This window comes from Parus major, chromosome 21 (assembly GCF_001522545.3).
Source record: "Parus major isolate Abel chromosome 21, Parus_major1.1, whole genome shotgun sequence".
NCBI classification, from domain to species: domain Eukaryota; kingdom Metazoa; phylum Chordata; class Aves; order Passeriformes; family Paridae; genus Parus; species Parus major.
In genome coordinates, this window is record NC_031789.1 from 2309897 (window position 1) to 2332924 (window position 23028).

At 43.2% G+C, this 23028-nt stretch overlaps 2 protein-coding genes across 4 annotated transcripts in view; one reads left to right on the forward strand and one right to left on the reverse strand.

Moving 5' to 3' along the window:
- The window catches only part of MTOR (mechanistic target of rapamycin kinase), a 62849-nt gene extending 62227 nt beyond the window's left edge, over nt 1-622 (reverse strand). The window contains exon 1 of the mRNA XM_015648473.2: nt 588-622. The gene's annotated coding sequence lies outside the window, so the exon portion shown is untranslated. The remainder of the gene's footprint in view (nt 1-587) is intronic.
- Nucleotides 623-905: 283 nt separating this feature from the next.
- Nucleotides 906-7305, forward strand: UBIAD1 (UbiA prenyltransferase domain containing 1). 3 transcript variants are annotated; one of them, XM_015648580.2, is made up of 3 exons: nt 906-1521; nt 2073-2625; nt 3619-7305. In XM_015648580.2, the coding sequence occupies exons 2-3, from the start codon at nt 2103-2105 to the stop codon at nt 4104-4106; spliced, it is 1011 nt and encodes a 336-aa protein (XP_015504066.1). In that variant the 5' UTR covers nt 906-1521; nt 2073-2102; the 3' UTR covers nt 4107-7305. The 3 variants fall into 3 exon arrangements, with proteins under 3 accessions (XP_015504066.1, XP_015504067.1, XP_015504064.1); XM_015648581.3 differs by having other exon boundaries at nt 906-1097; XM_015648578.1 differs by lacking the exon at nt 906-1521 and adding an exon at nt 1536-1788.
- Nucleotides 7306-23028: the final 15723 nt, after the last annotated feature.

A 23028-nucleotide genomic window follows, 5' to 3' on the forward strand; every position in this document is an offset into this window, starting at 1 on the left:
TATAGCAACAGCAATCATTGCAACAGATTGCAACAGGGGGTTTCCTAGCATAACACATAAACAAACTTTCTCAGGAGCCTTTCTTTACATCAAAAACATTCCAGATGCTTGATGCTCCCCCCAGCTCCGATATTCAAATTATGTAAGACCAAAGCAAGCACTGACACTAGAACTTCAACTGCTTCTGCCGAAATATTCCACACGCGATCACAGACATCCAGCGGGACCATAGGTGAGGTGGCTGCTGGCAGGAGCTAGGAGAGGCTCCCCGGATCAAAGAGCAGCCGGGAGCTGCTGCTGCCCATCGCCCCAGCCCGGTGTCAGCTCCTGGGATCCCCTCACGGCCACAGGAGCCGGCGGACAGGACCCGGCAGGCCCGAGTCCGGGGGGAGCTCCGCAGGCCGAGAGTGAGGGAGGGGTGAGGCGGGGAAAGGCGGGCACGGCCGGAGGGGCCGCAGGCGGCAGCGCCGCGCGGCCTGGGGCTCGGGTAGGTCGGCCCGGGCAAGAAGCGGGAGGTGAGGGGAAGGGGAGCCGATGACGATGAGAAGCACCACTGCTCGCTCGCTCTCTCTCTCACACTCACTCACCCGCAGCCGCCGCCGCCGCCGGCTCCCCTACTCCGGGCCCCGGGCCCGCCCCGCCGCCACCGCCGCGCCTACAGCGGCGGCGAGCCACTGCTGGCCAATAGGATCCCAGGAACGCCATGATCGGCATCACTTCTGACCAATAGAAAAAGAGAAAGGGGGAAGATGCGCTCAAAGCTCCGCCCCTTCCCCGAGGAACTGGGAGGATAGTCGCCTTCTGACCAATCATCGCGGTATTCGTGATTGAATGGCAGTACATCTGACCAATAGAATGGCTGGGATTGCTCAGTAGGCCCGCCTCCCCATGCCGCCCTTCCGTGAGGCGCCGGCTATGGCCGGACTACGGCATGGGTGAATGGGTTAGAACAACCGGCATCATCTGCTTGGGTTTGTGCGAAGCGTTCGGCACTGTTTCGCATGACATCCTGGGCTCTAAACTGGGGAGACATGGATTGGATGGATGGACCACTCGGTGGATAAAGAACTAGCTGGATAGCCCCACGTAAAGTTGCGGTCAGCGGCTCATTGTCCACATGGAGACCGGGGGCGAGTGGTGTCCCTCAGGGGTGGTACTGGGGCTAATAGCATTCACCAACTTTATCGGCGACATAGACAATGGGATTGAGGCAGCCTCAGCAGGTGACACCGAGCTGTGTGGTGCTGTTCCATGGTGGAGCGACGGGATGGGGACTAGAGCATCTCCTCTATGGAAGAAGAGAAAGTTTTGTGGACATCTCACAGCAGCCTTCCAGTATCTGGAGCAGCCTACAAGGAGAGATTCCTCACCAGGAGCACGGGGGAATGGGTTCGGACTAAAAGAGAGGAAATTTAGTTTAGATGTTAGGAAAATGTTTTTCCCTGTAAGGATGGGGTTGTCCTGACATAGGTTGTCTAGAGGAACTGTGGCTGCCCCATCCGTGGAAGTTCTCAAGGCCAGGTTGGACGGGGCTTGGAGCAGTCTGTGACAGTGGAAGGTGTCCCTGGACACACATCAGGGGGTGGCACTGGATGAGTTTTAAGGTTCCTTCCCAGCGCCAGCTCCGCTGCGGGTGGAAGCCCTGGGTGCGCTTTGCGCATGCGCCAGGGGAGCAGGGCGCTGCCGCGCCGTGCCCGGTGTGCTCCGCTGAAATGTGTCCGGCTGTCCATGGCAGCAGTAAAGGCGGCTGTGTGTGCGCCGGCCTTCGGGCGCTCCGTGGCAGCTATGGTGTGAATCGCGGTGCTGGCGCGTACTGCGGGGTGACCCCCTGGCCGCCGCGCGTGACGCCGTGGGCCGCTTAATTTTCCTTTTAATTTGTATACCGGGAGGTGCCGGCGGCTGCGGAACCCCTCGCGCAGGGCCGTGGGGGTGGCGAGGCCGGGCAGGGTGGCGGTCGTGGAGGGCGGGTAATGGCGGCGCTCTCGCATGCCCCTCAGGCCGCCGTGGCGGCGGCGCCCCTCGCTCGTCCCGGGCCCCGCCGCCCCGCTAACGCGCGGCCCTTCCTCTTCTAGGTGCTGCTGCTGCGAGACGGCGGGGCGAGCATGGGACCGGCGGACCCGCTGCAGAAGATCAGTATCAGCGCCGAGAGCCCCCGCGGGAGCGAGAGGAACGGCAGCGGGCCGGCGCTGGCGGGCGCTGACGGGGCCGCCCCCGGCAGCTGGAGACACAAGTGTGCGGCCTATGTGCTGGCGCTCCGGCCCTGGAGCTTCAGTGCCTCGCTGACCCCTGTGGCGCTGGGCAGCGCGCTGGCGTACCGGGCCGAGGGAGCGCTCGACCCGGGGCTGCTGCTGGGAAGCGCCGTGACCGTCCTGGCTGTGCACGGGGCCGGCAACTTGGTGAATACCTACTATGACTTTTCCAAAGGCATCGACCACAAGAAGAGTGATGACAGGACATTGGTGGACCAGATTTTGCAGCCGCAGGATGTAGTGCGGTTTGGAGTCTTTCTCTACACTGTGGGCTGTATCTGCGCTGCTGGACTTTACGCTGTCTCCACGCTCAAGCTGGAGCACCTGGCCCTGATTTACTTTGGAGGACTTTCCAGCTCCTTCCTTTATACCGGAGGTAAATGCTGCATCCCGCTTGTTGTGAATCTGAATGTAGAAGTGTTAGAATCAGCTGGTTTGTCAGAAGGTTTCTGGAGGACACATGCAATCCATCTAGTGCACTGCCATAAAATATTTGTGGTATTTCCTGATGTACTGGTACATAAACTTGTATTCTTTGCAATTGAACGTTGTGGGAAGAGTCATACTAAGATCTTCAGTTAGATAGTGGTGTTGAGGCATTATTATTTACAAACATGGCTTTAAATGCTTATAAGAACTATTGCTGAATCTTTTTCTGATGTTTATCTCGTATCCTCTAGCATTGTAGCTAAAGCATATTTTCTTTCCTTTGGTGGGAATATTACTTTGTTTTGGAATGTTGTTATTCTTTAGATGGTGCTTCACTGTGAATGCTGTACGGTTTGTGATTTTTCTTAATATTTAATTAAAATATATATTAATTAATATATTAATATATTATCACTATATAATATATTAATATAGTAAATAATTAAAATATAATATTGTTATTATATTAATATTATAAAATATTAAAACGTTTTAGTGTCTTCCTGTGTTGGATATATACAAACATCATAACTAGGAGAAGAAAAAACAATTTAGTTTGAAACTGTCAGACTTACAGTTTCCCTGAAAGTGTCTTGTCAGTTTTGCATTTTGTTCTGAGCATTTTCTGTATTTCTTCAGGACCAGGTTATAGTATGCATGATCACACTGAAAAGTACCTTATTTCTATAGATTTCTGCAGAGACAGGTACTTCCAGCTGGGTATTAAAATCTGGCCCTTAGTTTTTGTTACATTGTCTGGAGAAATCCTTATTTTAAAACATAAAAAGGAGATATAACATGTTTCTTGTCCATAGCTGCATGTGCTTTGGTTGTTTAGCAGTATTCCTATGGAAAAGGGCTGAACTGTTATGTCATCCATTCTTTTGTGTCATTTGAATTATTTAATGATGCTTGATTTTATTCTCGTGTCTTGCCACAGGAATTGGATTTAAATACGTTGCGCTTGGCGACGTGGTGATCCTGATCACCTTTGGGCCCCTGGCTGTGATGTTTGCCCACGCAGTGCAGGTGGGTTACCTGTCTGTGTCACCTCTGCTCTACGCTGTCCCTCTGGCCCTCAGCACTGAGGCCATCCTGCACAGCAACAACACACGGGACATGGAGTCAGACCGGCAGGCGGGGATTGTCACCTTGGCCATCCTCATCGGCCCCACCTTCTCCTATATTCTCTACACCGTGCTGCTCTTCTTGCCCTACCTGATCTTCTGTGTGCTGGCCACACGTTATACCATCAGCATGGCACTGCCACTGCTCACCATCCCCATGGCATTTTCCCTGGAAAGACAGTTCCGGAGTCAGAGCTTCAGCAAAATTCCTCAGCGGACAGCCAAGCTCAATCTACTGCTGGGCCTTTTCTATGTTTTTGGCATTACATTGGCACCAGCTGGTGCTCTGCCCAAACTGTGAAAACAGCTGTATGGTCAGGCCTCATACTTCACTATTCAAGCCAATTAACAGTGGATGTTATGAGCAAATGACCCATTATGGACAGTGAGAAGAATGGAAAGAGCACCTTGCACTGTTGACAATGAATGTTATGATTTCTGGTCCTGGATAGCTTATACAACAAACTTCCAAAAAGTGATTTGTCAGTTCTGCAGAACGGGAGAACTGTGTGCCTGTGCTTTGAGGTCAAGGAAGTGTTTAAAGAACCTCATCCTTCTGCTACCTAATTTTTTCACTGTCAGTTCAATTGAAAGGTAGAGCCTCAAATCACACTTGATGTTCACAAGCACAATGATTGCTCTTATCACTTATTTTCTTATAGCGGTGAAGGAGTCCAGTGGCTCCCATATGGGAATCAGAAAACACTGCCAAAATATTTAGCATCACAATGTAGGTGCCATTAATTCACTCCATTGTAAGTTTATTTCATCTTCATCTGTTGTATGTTTCAATTTTTGTTTTGCTTTTCCTTGACAAATTTTGAGCTTTTATTTTGAAGCTCCCTGAAATGGACTAGATATTGATTCATGAACTGTTGCTTCTGCTTGTCCCATATAGTCTGAAAATTTCAAAGTTAGAAATCTCTGTGGGTTGTGGTGCTAAAATGGAGCATGAATAACCCACTGCCCAACCTTTAGGCCAAAATCAGTACATCTGTATTCTGCTACAAAAGCTGAAGCTGTAAAAGCAAACCATGCAACAGGAAAGCCCTCAATGGGTAGAAAAACAAATGGTTTTCATTTTTGTATTTGCTTATAATTTACTCTGTGAAATAACAGTTTTTGAGTTAAGGGGGAGCTGACAGAGTGCCAGATTTCTCTGAATAGCTATGGATTAATGGATACATGGGTGGGAAACAAATTCTTGATTTGAAAAAGCTTTTTTTTTTAAAAAATAATTGTTTTTCTCTGTTTATTTAGACTATTATTCACAGTATTACAGTTAAATGTCTTATTATAAGAAGCCCAGTTCATCAAAGAAGAAAGATGTAGTGTTAGAAAAAACAAATCTATATTATTGCATTGGCTCTGCATAAAAATTAGGACTGGAAATGGGAAGGAACCAGTTTTGTTAATAAGATTTTTCTTAATGGAGTCCAGAGTTTGTGTCACTGAATCACAATTAAGTGATCTCTGAAGGGAAAGTTCCCCACCTCTTTTCCCCCCTCCATACCTTGCTTTGTTTTCTCCTGCAGATCTTGCCACTTGCTGTTCATGTGGCCCTTTGGAGAGTTGATTGTTTCAGCAGTTATGTAGCTGTGTGCAAAACATGCCAAACATAATGGGGAAAATATGTGCCTTCCAGTGCAAAGATGGATTTGACCCATAACACATTAGTGGCAACTGAATTCTGTTCTGTGTTATTTAGTACCTGTGCACAGGTTTTCATGAAAAGCTTGTTTGCAGGAGCTGTGGAAAACTCAGAGGAAATGACACAGGTGTTGAAGTAGAGCTCCTGGTGCCAGGTGCCAACCTTGCTTTTGAACAAGTGTGTGAAGCACTGTATGAAGGGCTTTTACACACGAGCAATAAACTAGCAATCAACTCACATGGTGTTACCCTGCATCTGTCATAGGTAAGTTATGCCCTCCTGGTGGAAATCTGAAAGAGCCAAGTGTCCCACTAGTGGGTTTTAGTGAAAGCAGTGAAGCTGAGTTGATGTACCAGGTTACATGGTATTTAGAGACTGGTTTTACAGCTTCATGTTATCCACTGGTACCCAGCAGTTATATCTGAGCTGAAGTTGATGGGAAGGAGTCTTTGCAGGCCTATTTAAAAAGCTACAGTTTCATCTTTTATTTATTAAAATGGGCAAATGATCTCTCTAATCTGATCAGGCACAGAACAAGGAGATGGACTTCAGCAACTGCTTTCTACAATAAAATGCTTGTTAGGATTAAAAACACAAGGAGAAAATGCAGAAGTTCAGCTCAGATGGATGGAGGGAGATACCCAGAAAGTTTTGGAAACTGTTTTCAATGCAGATATGCACAACAGAGTTTTTACTGTTGCTTCTTTGTGGACCTACAGAATGAAGAAGAATCTGCCTCCAATACCCATTTCACATTTCTGCAAACCAAAAGCTTTTGTAGGGATAAGTAAGGGCTGAGCTGTCAAATCTGTTAACCTTGCAGTTGGGGATATGCAGGTTTATTGGGTTAATCCTGCCCTTTGTAGCAGCTGTATGCTTCATTTTAGGACAGCTTGCTTTTGAATAGCTTTCTGTTTCAAAGAATGGTTAGTTATCTTTACTTCTTTTACCAAAAACTAGAGTACTCCAGCTAAATTCCTTAAAGTAACTTGGCTTGTATCTTTGATAATTGTAATTGTAATAACAGGAAGATCATTGGTGAGGTGGAGTATGTAACTTACTGTATCTTGACTACCCTTTTCCTGGGGAGGATGTCTACTTAGGGCTGGAAAGGACCAGTGCTTTTTGTTACTAAAATGGAACAGCTCATTAGTACAAAAATAGGTGTGTGGAACACTTTCTGAGGTTGGGGGGGATTCAAAGTATTTTAATAGTAAAACTGAGATGAAAATTTCCTAATTCCTTACTAGCAGATGCTGGTTGCCTCCAGTTCCCTCTCTCTGAAAAACAGTATCATTCCAGGTTCTTAAGGATATTAATAATAACTAACACATTCTTCACCATGGTTTTGAGGAAGTCATTTAACTTCTCTGTGTCTCAGAAAACAGCTAATTTTTGCCTGCCTTACAGGGATGCTGAGCTGACCTCATTGTCATAGAGAGCTTTGAAAGTGAAAAATGCTTTATCTCTGTGTGCTTTCCAAAAAGCTTGTTAGTACTAGAAAACATTTTAGATATGAACTAAGATAAAGGGTGACTTAACCAATGTAATTAGGCCAAAATAATCTTCACATATAACCAGTGAGTAGTAAGAGAGGTTCATTTATTGGTTTGCTTTGTGATGAAGATGCTGGCTCTCTTCCCCTACCCCACTTTTCCCTGTCCCTTGCTACTTTCCCTGGATATAAACTTCAGAAACTTCTTTCAGGTCACTCTTGGTGAGCTGTATTGCAGTGTGATGAATGTGCACTGGTAGATGAACAGATCTGTAGCCCATCTGTTAATGTGTCCTAAAGCACCTCCTGGCCTTTCTTCTTACCCAATAAACTGTCTGAATGTTACTCAGTTAATTATGCTATGTTTGATTCTTTTCTATTACTCAAGTTGTATTTTTGCACATGGATTATAACATGGTCACGAAAGAGAGGGTCATCTGCCATGTTTATAGTGTAAGTGCCTGAAAAATCATCATTTTTTTGTGTAAAAGTCCTTTTATGAATCCAATAGTCCTGTCCGTGCCTGAAAAATCATCATTTTTTTGTGTAAAAGTCCTTTTATGAATCCAATAGTCCTGTCCTTCTCTGCCACAAGGCAAACAGTTCTGTAGCAGTGATTATTTCCTACTAATGGCAGACTTAGAATAGTTCTGGTATATAATCAATGTGCAGAATTTTCTCTGATGCAGATTTCTGTGCCATGTACTGTTCAATATTTGTAAGAAGGTTTCAGCTGAACTTTAGTACCTTTAATAAAGGTGAACTTTCTCATCCTCACCATTATGTTCTGCCAGTTTTCCAGTGCTATGGGCACTGCTCCCATAGAACTGTGACAACATAATTCCTCCCCCATGTCGATATCATAAACAAGCCTAAAGCCTGGTTTGAAGTTTTCCTGCCTTGGCCAGTGGCACAGTGTGCTCCACAGACACATTTAGAGATAGTAACAAAGGATAAAATGCAGGATAGCACGACATCAATACGTGGGCTGATCCTTCCAAATAAGGAGGCTTCAATTCTGTGTCTGCAGATGGCAGCGTTGCTCTTCCACTGCTGCTGCAGTGCCTTTTCTCTACAGGAACCCCTGAGCTGTGTGTGCAAAGGATTTTTTTATTGTTTGGTAATAGCTCATGGGATCTCCTCTAGTGTAAGCAAATTTGAAAGATAAGTGGCTGCAGATGAATTTCTATTGTGCAGATTATGACTGGACAGATGCTCCTGTCCTAGGCAGGTACTGCCAGAAATGAGCATTTGAAGAAAGCCAGTCAGCTCTTGAATTTTAAAGCCTTTGTTGATAGCTTAATAAACTCTTCTCTGGTCAGATGCTGAGGGCTGAGCTTTCAAAAGAGTGTGGGCAAGCTATGCATGAGGGGCAGTACACTTGTGGGGGAAAGAATGCAGTGTCTGCACACTCTATGAGATGTACTTTGGTTCAGTCAATTGCTTTTAACACATCTTGAATCCCCAGTGAAAAATCTTAACACTTTTATAGTATTTTTAGGAACTTAGACTCTGTTCTTCCCATTACTTGGGTGAGTAGACTGAATCACTGCTGCTTCCTCAAGGTGATGCTCCTTGGAGAAGAAGACTTGACAGTTCTCCTTTCCCCTCACACCTTACTTTGTCTGGTCATGGGTAGATTATTTTTATTTGAATCACCTTCAGTCACTTTATACTTTGAGTTTGAGCCTGCTTAATGATGTTTAAAGAATGAAATGCTGCTCTGGCTTCTTAAGGCTATTTTTCATTTTAAGGTGGAGTTAAATATCCAGCCAAGATAAAATCAATGGCTCTCAGCATTGCCTAAAAATGTGTAAGATTCAATAAAGCTCAGCAGGGCTGGATTATTGCAGCTGTATGTCTAAAGGAAACGGCCCAGTGCTTGACAGGATCCTGCCCATATTGTATTGTCTGAAACAAGGTCTTTGTGCTTTTCTGAGCTCAGATTAAGACCCAAAATGAACAAATTTGTCAAGGGATTTTTTACACTGTCTTCTGATGATGAAACTCTCAATGCTGTCAGTGTTTACTCTTACTACATCTTGAGGAAAACTCATGTTCTAATCCAGACGTTTCAGTGGCCACAAGGATTTGTATTAATAACAAAAACTTGAAGGACATAGTTCAGCATTCCTTTGAGGTCAACTGAGAGGATGTGACTTGCTCCAGCATTTATCTCACTGATGTGCAGGAATGGTGTGCTATCAGCCAAGTTTATCCATTCCCTCAGAAAGAAATCTACATTTTTTCATCCTTCCCAGGCTGCATGCATGCACTACCCTGAGAAGTTCTCACACCAGAGCTCACAACCTCTCCACGTGAAGACCCAAATGTTTTTTTTAAAAACAGAACAAACCCAAACAAAACTAACTCCTGACTGTCCTCTGCTGAATTCTCATTGGCTTGCCAGGACCTGAGTGATTTGAAGAATTAAAAATGTATGGCACCATCAAGTTATTTTATAATGAAATAACAAGAAGAAGCTGCTCATTAAGGACTGATCAAGATGAACATGCTGGCTGAGAGATGTGTCACAGGTGGTTTGTCAGGAAGCAAGGAAAGCAGTGATCCTCACTAAAACACTGGATCTGAAATGCTGCTCTAGGAGCTTGAAAGTGTAGAGAGCTTAGAAACAAGAGGTTAGGGTCTGCCTCCTCCAGTCTGCCTCCTTTCAGATGTTTTGTCCTAGGCTGGAGTTCTAACCAGTGCTAACTGGGCAGGTCTGCTAGTCTGGCAGTGATTTTAGGTGCTAATTGATGTGGGAGATCCTGGCACCTGCTCTTTGTTCCAGTGCTAGATCCATGACCAGTTTGTTAACTGGGAAATGCAGAATAGCCCAGCAATTTTAATAAACCCTAGAGTCTTCTTTAGAATGGAAAGTTCTTTTGGGGAATGGTTTGGTTGGTGTGCCCTGTCACTGATGTAGCACAAAGAATAAAGATGATGCATGCTTACAGGTGTGCCATCGAGCCAAAAAACAAAGTCTGTGCCCCAAATGTGCTGGCATACTAGTGGTAAGGGAATAAACCAAATTCTGGTTTGATACAAGGGGCAAATTCAGGCAGTTTACATCTCATGCAGTGTTTGCAAATACATTGCACAAATCATCATGCTGTGGGAATTAGGCAGCTTCTCAGACTTTGACTTAATGGAAAGAAAGTCTAATAAACCATCATCCCAGTCTCATTAGCTATTGCCACAAGGGCTGATGAAATGACTTCAGATAGAGTATAAATTACTTTCTGTGTGACATGAAGCCACTGTATGCCACAGTTAAGTCATATTTTAACCTTTGGGGTTTATACAGCAGCTGTACTGCTGTACAAACCTTAGATCCACTCAATATAAATAAAGGAGAGTTTGGGAATAACATGCTAGAGATTCATATGTGTGTGTTCTAGAGCTCAGTAAAGCCTTAAGAGTATACTTGGTGCTGTGCCATCCCATTCTTCATCTGGTCTTTCTTCTCCCTTAAATTAGTTCTTAAGTAAAATTTAATTAGCCACCAAGAAACACAAAGCTGCCTCCCCAGTGATGTGCTGTAGGCTTTCTGTAAAGCTCCTTTCTGAATTAATCCTCTGCAGCATCTCTGCTGGTTTAAACCTTTGTTCCTGGAAACATTTCCAGGAAAAGGTGGAACAACATTTGTACATGTATAGGGAGAGGAGGATTAAAGGCAAAGATCAAGAAGAGAGCTGGAGGGGACAGCTATATATTAATGAACTTCAGAAGCTGAAATAGTGTTTATGTCAAACGATTTTTCTTTTTTTCCCTCTAGCTCACATGTCAGGAATCACTTCCTATTCTGTGAGCAACAGTGGGCCTCTGTCCTCCTTTCAGCAGTGATGGCCTGAATTTTAAAATGCATATCCTAACTTCCTTAGTTTTCAAGGTCATTGGATCCCAGGATTTTAACTTGCTCAAATTAAAGGATGAGCTGAGGAAGCTGAATCTGAATCACTCCAGGTTTAGCAGTGGTTCTGTCAGTATCCCTGCATAAGATGTGGAAACACAGAAATTCAGGTGTTCTAGTGAAAAAGTCTTTCTTATAGGCAGGGAATTTTAGCTGTGTTATATAGCACTGCTTTATCCAGAGATATTCAGCATTTTCACAAAGCTGATGGCATGGTAGACTGAACAGCCTGGGATTTGGAGAAGGGAGATGGCTCAAAGTATGAATTTTGCATCTACCTCCAAGATTGCAAGTCCTATTGCTATTGTCCTCCTGATCTTCTGATGAGCCATATCCTGGGAAACCCTTGATCAGAAAATTTGTCTGTTTCCAGTGTGTGTTTATAGGAATATCCCATTTTGAAGAATGTTCATGACTAGAAACAACCCTGTCCTAAATTCCTATCACAGAAGATTGTTGGGCTAGGAAGGGTTGAGTGCAAGTACATACATGAGTGATGTATATTCCTGCTAAGAACTCATCTCCAGATGGTGAAGAAACAAATCCAAGTAATTTAGGAGCCCTGCATGTCTCCTGAGGATTGAGACATAAAAAGAAGAATATCAATCTCTCTAGCAAGCTAACTCACAGGAGGGGAAAAAATGGTTGTTTTCTAGAGATCCATATGTTTTTTGCACGTGAGACAGAATCTGTGTGGCAATCTGACTTGTCTAAAAAGCATCTTCTGGAGGAAAATTTTAAGGGAAGAAATATTTTCCTCATTTACTAACCTAAAGCTTTGTGTTTCCTAGGGAAAATGGGATTTGATGTAGATTCTTTCTCTTACTCAAGACCTCACCATCCTAGTCACCATTCTCCTGCTAACACTTCTGGGGGGAAAACTGAAATCCTGTGAACCTCTGTCTGTGTATGGGGGAAAGGACAGGGAACAGTTTGGGTCACAGGGAGGTATTGCAGTAGAAATGTCTGTGCTGCACTGGGAATAGTGGAAAAAGACTGTTCAGTTTTCATTTGCCAAACAAGAGCTTTAACAGTAAAATTGACCCAAACTCTCAGGCTAAGGAGGTGCAGAAATGTGGCATTTGGAACTTGTGTAGCTTTAAGCAGTTTGTCTGAAATAAGTGTCATAAAACACCTTGGGGCTGACATTGATGGAAAGGGTGCCAATGATGGAAAATTGAAAGGGTGATCAAATGGTGGCAATCCAGGTGTGAATGTCAGAAACTGGTTTCTGTGGCAGGAGGGCTGTCCACAATATGAGCACAGACACAAAATGAGCACAGACATTTGTAAAATGTCAGCAGCCAAGCATAGCCTGTGCTGAATTTTTTCATCCTTGACATGAGACAGTTGTCCAAAGAGATAAAATAGGATGTGGTGTTCCATAGTTTCAGCAGGCACTGCTTCCCCTTTCCAGTGTCACCCCTTTGGGTGACAGTCCTGTTTATTCAAATGTCAAAGGACATTTGAGTGCTGGGAGCTCAGCTCTGCATGTGATACCTGTCTGTAAAGAGTGCAATCAGCTATATTCTTGTGGTAATAAATTGGGAGGAGTCATTTACAACAACAAAGCTGATGTGGGTGGGCACTGGCATAAAGATGAAGGCAGTGCCTGGTGAAAATCTAATGGACTTTAAATGCATTTCCAGAGCTCATTCCTGCATGCAGTTTTACAGGTGGCAGCTGAATCAGAGGTGGAAATTAAATAGTTTCATTATCAAGTTCTTACCCTTGAATTTGCTGTAAATTGTTCAGTCACTGTTGAGTGAATGACAGTGAAGAGAGTCCCCAGACTTGATGCCCAGCTGGTAAATCCAGTTTCAGTCAGTGCTCACTGTTCATACCCATCCTGGATGGACAGAACAGCATGGACTTGTGGTTACAAGGCAGGACTGAGATGAGCTGGAAGAGCTGTATGAAGAACATACAGAAATAAGAAGAACATATAAGAAGTAAGAGCTGTATGAAGAACCAAGACTGGACATGGAATATGGTTGGGGGGATGTGGCAGAGCTGCCAAGCACTGGCTGGGATGTGTTGGAGTCCTGGTGAAGAGGGAGCTGGCTGTCAGTGGCTCTGATCCCTGGTACCTCACAGCATCACTGCTGGCCCTGAGCTTTGTCCTTTGTCTGTTGTGGTGATGTTGCAGCTTCTCTTATTGCCTCACCAGTTGGGATTTTGTGCTTGGGCTGTAAAAATCTGTTCAGGTCTGAATTCTGCCATAAAGCTTGTTACACACGAATGGATATATTCACAAGGCTGCATAGGGAATTGAGCTCAGCCCTTGATGAAGGAGAAAGTCTTGGTTTCTGACAGTTTTTTACTTCATTTTAGTTCCAGTATAGCCTTAAAAGTTTCCATAATTTCCTTTTACAAGCTGTTAGTATATTTAAAAAAACACACCTTTGTGGTCTGCAGTGAAAAAAATGACAACAAAATGTCATCCCTAGACAGCAGTGGTATATGAGAGGATTCAGATGAGATCCTTGGCTGCTCAAGAAATCTAGTTAAGAACTCACAAAATCACCTGGGTACAAGAAGCCTTACCCATATTAACAAATTAATGGATTTGATTTATCTCCAGAAACTACAAGGGTTGAATTTTCTTTCTCCAATGCTCCATGTGCTGACACAGCCACTTCAGGTATCTGGAAAGGTGACATCATTTTATCTGATTGCCAGTGATCTTTATTATCTATATTATTCCTCTCTTGGCACCAGTCTTTGTCTAGTGTCTCATTCAGAAAGTTCCTTGAGCATGTTTTCTTTTCCAGAGACACATTCCTTCTTATTCATTGGTGGAGTCTGCATGAAACATTGAGTAGTTGTTGTAGCACTAAGAGCACACCAGCTATGATCTGGAGTATGACCTTCATGAATTTCTGTGAGGTGATGCTTGCACACCATTGCTGATTTTAGCTCCTGTTTTTTTTTGGGTTTAGATTTAGATTTTAGATTTAGATTTTAGATTTAAGCCCATTGGTTGTTCCTGTAAACTCCCAGCTGAGATGGGGATAGTGTGTTTGACTTCCTCTGTGTTTTGTTCTGCATTTGTGAATGTTTTTTACAAGAAGTTGGTTGCACTGTATTTATGAGCTCCTCTGTGCTGTAGCCAAACATTTTGCAGCCCTTGAGAGATTATTTTGTGATTTAATATGGGTTCTTTATAAAGAAGAGAACACCTCCCCTTCCTCCATGCTTTTCTGCTAGTGCTATTGCCATTCACTACAATAACCTTGAGAAAAAGCTAAAAACACAGAGCAATACTTCCCAGCCAAGGTGGGCTGCCAGGCCTGGGCTGCAGAATTTTGTATCCAGCCCTGCTTAGACAGGAGCAGACTCTCCCATATCAGCTAGTCTACCAGCACCCTTTGGAAAATGGAAAAGGTGTATCCCACTCTTTTTCCAGTGGGAACACAAGAAAGAGCTGGTCTATCAGAGCCTGACTTCCTTCTACCAGCAAAATTCTGTTTTTTTTCCTTGGGACAAGTTGTTACCTTGCAGGAAATGCCAAAGGCTGTGCTAGATCATGTCATTAAAGACTAATTGGGCACCTTCTATCCCAGCACAGTAAACTGAGATCATGACCTTTCAGGGATTAGGAATCCAATTATCAGGAGAAAGAGTTCCAGATTGAAATACCCTTCTTAACCTTTTATTGCTTAGTATTCCAAATCTGTACTGGAAATTTCAAAAGTCACCTAATAAAAAAGGGCGGAATTACCCTTAAACAGCTTCCATAAAGGTGGTGGTTATTATTATTATTATTATTATTATTATTATTATTATTATTATTATTATTAATTTTTTTTATTTTTATTTAGTGATAATTCCAACTCTGAGCCTGTTTTGAGTACTTTCTGGATCCAGATGGGCCACAGAGAACTGATGCTTTTAAAAGATTACACTTTTTTACAGGGTGATGCAGAGAGCTTGTGGGACTAACTGCATTTCAGATGCCTGAATTTGCTTCTTCCAGGAAGTAAACACCCTATGAATTGTTCAAGTTTTTAAAGCAACACAGAAGTGTGGAGTTTTTTTTATTTGCAATACAGAAAATATTAACACAACAGGCAGTGTACAATCAGTTGTTCCTTAATCTGGCCACTGCTGCTTCTCTGTAGGATGCTGGTACATACCACCAAAGGAATTGAGAACATACACAGTTTGTTTTTGTCTGAAGTTTGAGTCCAGATGTTGCTATGACTGTTGTTTTTTATTAGTTTAATATATGTTGAAGTCTGCAAATATATGCTGGGACCCAGGTGGGACAGATGAGATGTGACGAAGTTCTTGGATGATTGATAATGAGCAGGGAAAATCAATTGTGTTAATTTCTGGCTTGTCACTGGGATGGAGAATTAATGAGAAAGTCCCTCTAACTTAATGGTATTTGCACATTATACAGACTGTGATGAAATGGTCTTCAAGCACTGCTTGGCATCACAATTATGGGATTATTGTAGATCTAGAGGCAGGAACAGAAATCCACAAGCACAAAAACTCATTCCACAAACAGCCACCAAGTGAAGACACAGACCAGCTAAGAGAGCTGAACAGGAAGCAAAAAAACATCATTTGTGCTGCTTGTACTGTGCATTTAGGAACATATTGGAGCTGTGGCATCATTGTGTGATGATTCATATTGTGAGTGGTGCTGTGCTATTGATAAACACTGTGTCCTGTGGGAATCCTTCCCTCCAGGGGTCTTACAGACTCTGTAGGCAGCAGGGAGGTGACTTACAGTGCAGTGGTTTCTAGAAAACTGTTGAAAACACTTGAAAAATTTTAGCCCTCATCTTCCTCTGAGCTCAGGAATGGCAGCTATGCCCACTGAGCATGAGGTTTATGCCAGAGCAGCAACAGTGTTATGGCAGAGAGGGTGAACTGGTGGTGCCAGCTTCCCTGCACTGACCTGCCAAACAAGGCAGGCAGGGAAAGCAGCAGATGGCCAATGGACCTCTGGAGCAATTTGTGATGATTTCAGTAACTCCTTTGCAGAACTGAGCACACATGTACCTACTTGGACCAGTGGGGAATGCTGGTTTTGATCATGAGTGACAGAAAAGCTGCCTCCTGTCTGCCAGGAGTTCATCCAGCTGAGACAGCAGCAGTGTAATTGATGGTGTACTGCTGGATAAGTCATCCATAAACCTTGTGTACTCAGAGCACCTGCATCCCTCTTGCTTTTCTTCCCCATCCTTGCTGGTGTACTTCATATTCCCATTTTCCAGTCTACATTGAAGTATGCTGAATGCTTAAAATCCCAGAAGCTCCCAGGGCTGTTAAAAATGGAATAAAAGGAGATGCTGTACAGAGCGACCCTAAATTTGTTTAGTGTTTTCTTTCTAAATATTTTTATTTCTTTTCTTTTCATCTCAACATGTTTTAATTCTGATGGGAAGTTTTGGGAAGAGAATGATTAAAAGTTTCCCTTTCTGACAGGCAGACAACTACAAGGTTCAGAGTCAGAACCTCAAATGCCTCCACAGAGCTGAACTCTGCAGGTTCTTTGCCTGCCTGGACTGCTTCTATATAGCTGCCTCTATAGCCTAGAGGTCCTGTTGGAAAACACAGCAGTTAAAAAAAAATTATATAACTTTATAGAACTTTTATATAACTTTTTTGTCAGGTTTGTTCACCTCTGCCCAGGGGGAAGGGAACTGAAACTTCTTTCCAGTTTCTCTAGGGCTTAGCATTTCAACAGACTGGGATCTATCTCCCCAAAGAGATAAAAGCCATTTATGAACATCTGCCCTCAGCTGCCACCTCTGGCAGGGTTGGAGACATCTGGTCCAGAAAGGACTGACAGGAAAATCAAAGAATGAAGATCTAATTAACTTAGGAGGTGAGGAGATTTGGATCTAATGGGAAACTGAATACTGGGGGTTGCTCAACTCTAGACCAATAAATTTTGAAACAGTGCATCTCTATGTTTTGGGGGAAAATCCTACAAAAACATGTGTGTTTGGAATATTTTCCTTGAAACATCCTGGCCAGAAAGTAAAATAATGCCTAATTTTCTATCACTTCAAATATAGTGCTAGAGAGTTCTTTGTTTCCCCTGATTTTTGGTAACAGTCCCAGTTTGCAAATCTAATTTTTGTAGAAGAGTTCCTACAGGACAGATCCTCTAGGTTGTGTTATCCCAGATTTTTCTACATGAATATCTAAACTTTCAGTGCCTTTCTTTGCATTAGCCAGATCCTATTGCTACCAAGAGATGTAAGGAACATCTTTCTGTTAATGTCCTTGGTAAGAATGGTCCCAGATTTTCCAGTTTCCAGACTTTTTTGTTTTCTCTCTTTTCAGGTTTTGAAATGATAGCTGGGTTGGATGCACTGTGAGATTTGTGTGATAGTGGTTGTTTCAGAGATTACATGCTAGACATATCCAGCATGCTGGGCAATGAGCAGGGACAGGACAAAGCTCTACAGTGCATAATCTGCTGAGTGGGACACAAGTTCTTGAGATACAAAGGGGTGATCTTTGTCAAGATTAAGATTTAAATAAGTTTTTTTCACAGGTGCTCAGTAAAATCCTAGATTCAGGCAGAGACAACCTATGCTATGATGTTATATAAATGCCAGACAGGAATTACCATGGTGCCATGGAGAAAAGTAGCTGAGAGCTGCCAGATTTTTACCTCATACATGGTTGAAGAAGAAATTTCTTCCATTTTTTTCTCTGTATGTTGCCTACCTGGGTGGAATCAATAACACTGTAAAACAGTATTTCTAGGGTGTGATTATGTTATGCCTGGCAAGAGATTGTAAGATTAATTTCTTCCAGCAATCAAAACATCCAGAAGAATCTATCTTAAATGCCAGTATAAATGCACATTTACACATGGTTTGACTGGTTCTGATTCTCTTACAGGATAAGGACTTGCCTACAGTCTCTCAGCTTCACTGCACCTTCCTCCAGAGCCAGCAGGGAAATTCAGAATATAGTGGGTGGAAGGAGCACACAGTGGATTGATGTTGCAGATATAAGGACTGTGAAGTGAAACTATTTTTTACTTTTCTTGGTTTGATGGGAGTTAGGTTCTTTCCTTTTGTTTCTTAGGGAATTTTATCCCATAAATTGCCAGCAAGCAGTAACAACTGGGTACTTAAGACAACCAAAAGCAGTGGCTGAGCTCAGGGAAGGAGCTGTGGCTGCTCTTCTCTTACCTCAGGGTTTCTGTTTGAGGGGCAGAGATACCCTGAGAATTGGGCTGGTGGAAGATGAGGCTGGGGCAGCTGCTGGTTTGCTCTCTCTCAGTTCAGAGGAGGATGCTCGAAGCTGCTGCTTGGGGAAGGGAATTCACTGGAGCCCAGAGCTGCTTCTTCTGCCGTGGTGAGAGCAGTAAATCAACTGGGACTTTATTAACACCCACTGCACTAAAACAGGGACCTATCCCCATCTGCTCAGCTGCCTGAGATCCTGAGGTGGGGATCCTGAGGTGCTGGGGCCTAAAGGTAAGGAGAGCAATTAGGGATCATTCTTTGCCAAAATGCACTGAGAAATCTCTAAGCCCAAAGGTATTTGCTGCTATACTGTTCCTATTGCTTGGAATTCCTCACAAAGGAAGCAGCTGTGCAGAGTTGCTTTGAACATCTGGCCAAGGTGCTTTGGATTTAAGGAAAGCATGTTGTAAGCCCTTCTGAATGTAATTGAATTCAACCCTGACAAAGCCAAATGAGGTGGCCACTGTGGCTGCCAACTGTAATCACACAATGCTCTGAGGAAAAAGAAAGTGAAATCCCAAGTGTTCTTAGTTCTTATGATTCCTTACAAGTTTGTGGAAAGCTGGCTTTTTAATCCCCAGGCTGTATTCTGCTTGGAATCTGCCTGTTTTCATACAAGATCAGGCAGGGAGATCAGTGAGCAGGCTGTGCTGTGCCTACATCCTCTGACATTACAGATGTGCTGCCTCCCAGTGCTTTTGGATGTCCCCAAACTGGATCACTTGGGTGAGCTGAAGGCAGGAATTATGAGGCTGGGAGATCAATCAGGATTGTTCCATGTTCTGCTCTAAATGTTGCTGCTATTATCAGTGAAAGCTCCACTGATTTGTTGTGGGACAGGATTTTCTGCACTGAAAGCCTCCAACAGCAAAACTCAGTGCAAATCTGTGCCCACTGCGTGTCCTGGGAAGAGGGGCAGAGTGTTATTGAGGGAGAGAAAGGCTCCATGGAGGTTTAGAGATAAATTATAGAAGCAGTTAGTGGCTAAGACATCAGTCTACACCTTGCTAAATTCTTTGCTCAGGTTTTGTGTATAATAGTGGATCACAAGTTTCCCTTTTCATCTCAGTTCCAGATCTGTGAAATGTGGACAGTGGTTCTCAGAGCACTGTTGTGACACGTGTCTGTTAATGCTCTGAGGCACACTGTTGGGATGAAAGCTTCTGGCAGCAATTAAATTGACAATTTAGATATTTTCATGGGTGATTTCCCCACACCTGGTTCTGGGGAAGGACTTGATGACAAGAGGCTGAAACAGGAATTCTTTTCTTTGTTATGCTCTTGGTTGCAGAGGAATTCTGCCTTCTTCTGTTTGGGGTCTAATCACTGAAAATGCTGCAGGGCTTGATAAGACTGTGAAGAAAAAGAGATAAAAAAGCAGAAGGATTAATATCTAAAGAGCTCATCCACTGTATGCTCTGGAGAATCTGCTCAAAATGAAGCCTCTTGGGGATGCTTCATTTATCTCTATATTAGTTCTGACAAGGAGTTCCTTGTCTCTGTATCTCTAAGGTTCAGCAGCTGTGTTCCTGGACAGCACTTACTTTCTTCAGACCATGGCTTGGAGGGAACATTGAAGATACAGCAAGGAAAGCTGGAAGCTTAAACTGGAAAATCTAGGTAATAGAGTATATTTTATAGAGTTAACTTTGTTGTTTTGTTGGGGTTTTTTTTTTGTGGGAAGCCATGACAAGATACCCTTTGATTTGTAGGTTTCTTTTTTTTTTTTTCTTTTGAAAAGATCTTAAATATTGTGGACTGTTCATGAGCCTGTCTTGTGATGTATTGTAGGCAGCTCCACACTTCCCAGGCCAGATCTGCTTTGGAAAGTGGGTAAGACTTGGACTAAATTCTACATCTCAGCTCTGAGAGTCCACAGGAGGCAAACTTGTGGTCTGCCAAGCGTGGAGTTTGTATTTGATCCATGGTCATTGAAAGATTTCCTTGAAATTAATTCTATGAACTGCTTAGGAATTGAAAATGAGCGGTGAGAGGAGGAAAGGAGAGCATGGATATAGGTCCTGGAAGAAAATCTTGTGTTAAAGAATAGTCAGTAATTAAATCTCAGCATTCTTTTTGCTGCACAAGAGTTATACTTGAATAAATCCTCAATTCAGCCTTATTTGGCTGAACTGAATGCTGACAGTGTATCAGTAAGTAATTTGTGGTGATAATAGTCCTGAATTTACTTCCAGGAAAAGCTATCTTTGCTTAGTTCTTTAAGGGCTGGAGAACTTGTAGAGATTCATTATCTGGTTTCAGAAGTTCCTTTGAGTCCTGTCTTAACAAGGGATTAATGTGTCTTCTGCCTTCTAAGTTATGATGGGAAAGTGGAAAATGATGAATATGATGGAGTAGAAAAATTTGATGTTCATCTTCATGAAGCAGATATTAAAATTCTTCAACAAAAAAGAATCTGTGCTTTGAAAGTCTGAATTGGCTGAGGGTTGATCAAATGTAACAATAGGAATAAGGGGGAGGTTTATTAGCAATATCCCAGAAACTCACAGTAGCTGAATAACTCATAAATCTTTCATGAATTTTACAAAAATGAGGGATGAAATCCTAAACACTGCAGATAGATATACAGAGAGATATACTTATTCTGCTTGCTATTATCTTGGTAAATTATTATCTCTTGAAATTAAGAAACTATCTGGTTTGGGTTTATATTATTTTCCTGCAGTCTGAGAATCTGTTCAACACTTTGTCTCAGAGTACTGTGATCTCCCTCAATAGAAGGAGTGGGGAGGGAGAACATTTTAAATACTAAACAACAGATTTGGCTGTGAAATTGTTATTCTGAAGTGGAAATGGGATAAAGCAGGTAAACAGCATTGCACTCCAATTTACTGTGGAATCCCTGTGATTTCAGCTTGCAGTAAATAATGTGTTTTGTACCCTTTATTCCCTGCTGATGTCCCAGTAAAATGTATCCAGGAAGCCAAATTTGCCTCCCAAAAAAGGGAGAAACTGAGGGAGGGCAGCTGGAGCATGCCTAAATGCATTTCTCTTTGGATCTGCTTCTTAAATTAGAGTTGTCATTCAAAGGGGTCTGAACCAGATCTCACAGAAGTCAATGCTCAAAATTGAGTCCTCTGGTGGATGTGGTCCTGACCAAAAAGAGAGAGGATAGGCAGAGGCAGGAGAGGATAACTCAATGGAAAACACAGGCTGAGGGTTTAGTGGAGAACATCCTCTCAGGAAAAGAGGCTAGCTGGAGATTTGCAGGCCTAAGGAAAATAATATCTTGTTCCAAGTAGCTGTGTTTCATCCCCTCCTGGGAACCTGATCCTCCTTGATCTTCAGAGCTTTGTCTGTGATTCCAAAAGTCTTCCTCAAATCCCTCAAAGCCAGCTGCTTGGTAGGGTGTGGGGGCAAGTGGTCAGAAGTCAGCATGAAATGCAGAACAGCAGCCCCATGGCACCCACAACAGGTTTAGAACTTCCACCAAATCCTGGTCACACTGGAACTGTCCCCTCCTCTGGGTGCTGTGCCTTTCACATCAGTTCTACATGCAGTTATAAAGGGAGTTATATGCAGGGGGAAAAAGCTGTTTTATTCTTTTCTGACATCTTTTTTGTGGCCTCTGATGGCCAATTTTAACAAGTTCTGATGGAAAGGTTTGTGCTGGCAGCAGAGGAAGCCCTAGTGCTCAGGTGATGAGAAATCAGTTTCCCTCAGGCTGCTCTGTCATTGCGCTTCAACCAAATCCACAAGATCCTTTCTGCAACACCAGGAGACCAGCCCATCACTCTGTGTGTGACTGCTGAAAAGGCACTGCTCCAAAAGGATTAACTCCTGACAGATGTATCAGGAAGACACATCTGGGGTGGGAGATCTGTCTCGCTGCACACAGCTGCCAGGACCTGTCTGGGATGGGTATGAAGGTCCTCTCTGAAGCTGCTGGGCCAAGTTACCCCATTTTCCTCTTGCCTTCTGCCCAGCTGGCTGCACTGCCAGTGTTGTAGTCACTGATCCCTTGGAAGAAATTCCAAGAGGCAGAAAGGCTTTTTATCCTTTTTAGTGTTGTTCAATCCCAGATCCCTTGAATCTAGCACAAAATACCTTACATGCACTGTGGAGATTGGCTGGAGATAAGGCTTCAGTTACATCACCAGATGGAGCTCACAACATAAGAAATCCTGTTATTACAGTATTTTTTAATACAGTTATTACAGTATTTGTTCATACAAATGCTGTTATTGACTAAACTGCCTGGTTTAGAAGGAGCTGGTGTGAGAGAGTGACAAATTAATGTATGGGGGAAAGATGGAATGTGAAGTGAATGGAGTGTGGAGGGTTCTAAAGAATGGGGACTGAGGAAGCACAGAGTTGAGAGCTGTTACTTGGGGTTGTAATTCAGTGAGACACTGCTCTGAGGATCTGCTGTATCCCATATTTTTGGGCAGTTTGGGCACCTAAGAGCATTTATGGGACTATTACTGGTAAGGACAGGTGCTGCAGGACAATGATATCTTATCAAGCACAGGTGTATGTGAGCACATCGTGCTCTTCAAGCACATGCCCTCAAAGAATAAATAAATATTCATCTGTTTGCATCAGTTTATTTTGGCCTTTCTTGCACTCCAGGCAAGTTGTCTCACTGACATCACTGAGGAACTTCCTTTATGAGGGAGGTGTTCAGATTGACTCCTTTTTGTCCACTTTCTGTAACATCTGTACCATCCATATTCCATTTCTGTCAGTATCAACATCAGAATCAATCAGAGAAGTCATCATTTGTCAAGTCATGGAGCAAAAATAATTCCAAATGACAATTGTAACTAAGCAACCTAGCATGACTAGTGAGCAGGAATGAAAATGAAATTAGTGAAAGGTTTTAGTAACTGATTACAAGTAACAAATCTGTTAGGTAGGAAAAAAATCTCCCTCTCTCCAGAGACATTTTGCAAAAGAAGGAAGAGAAAC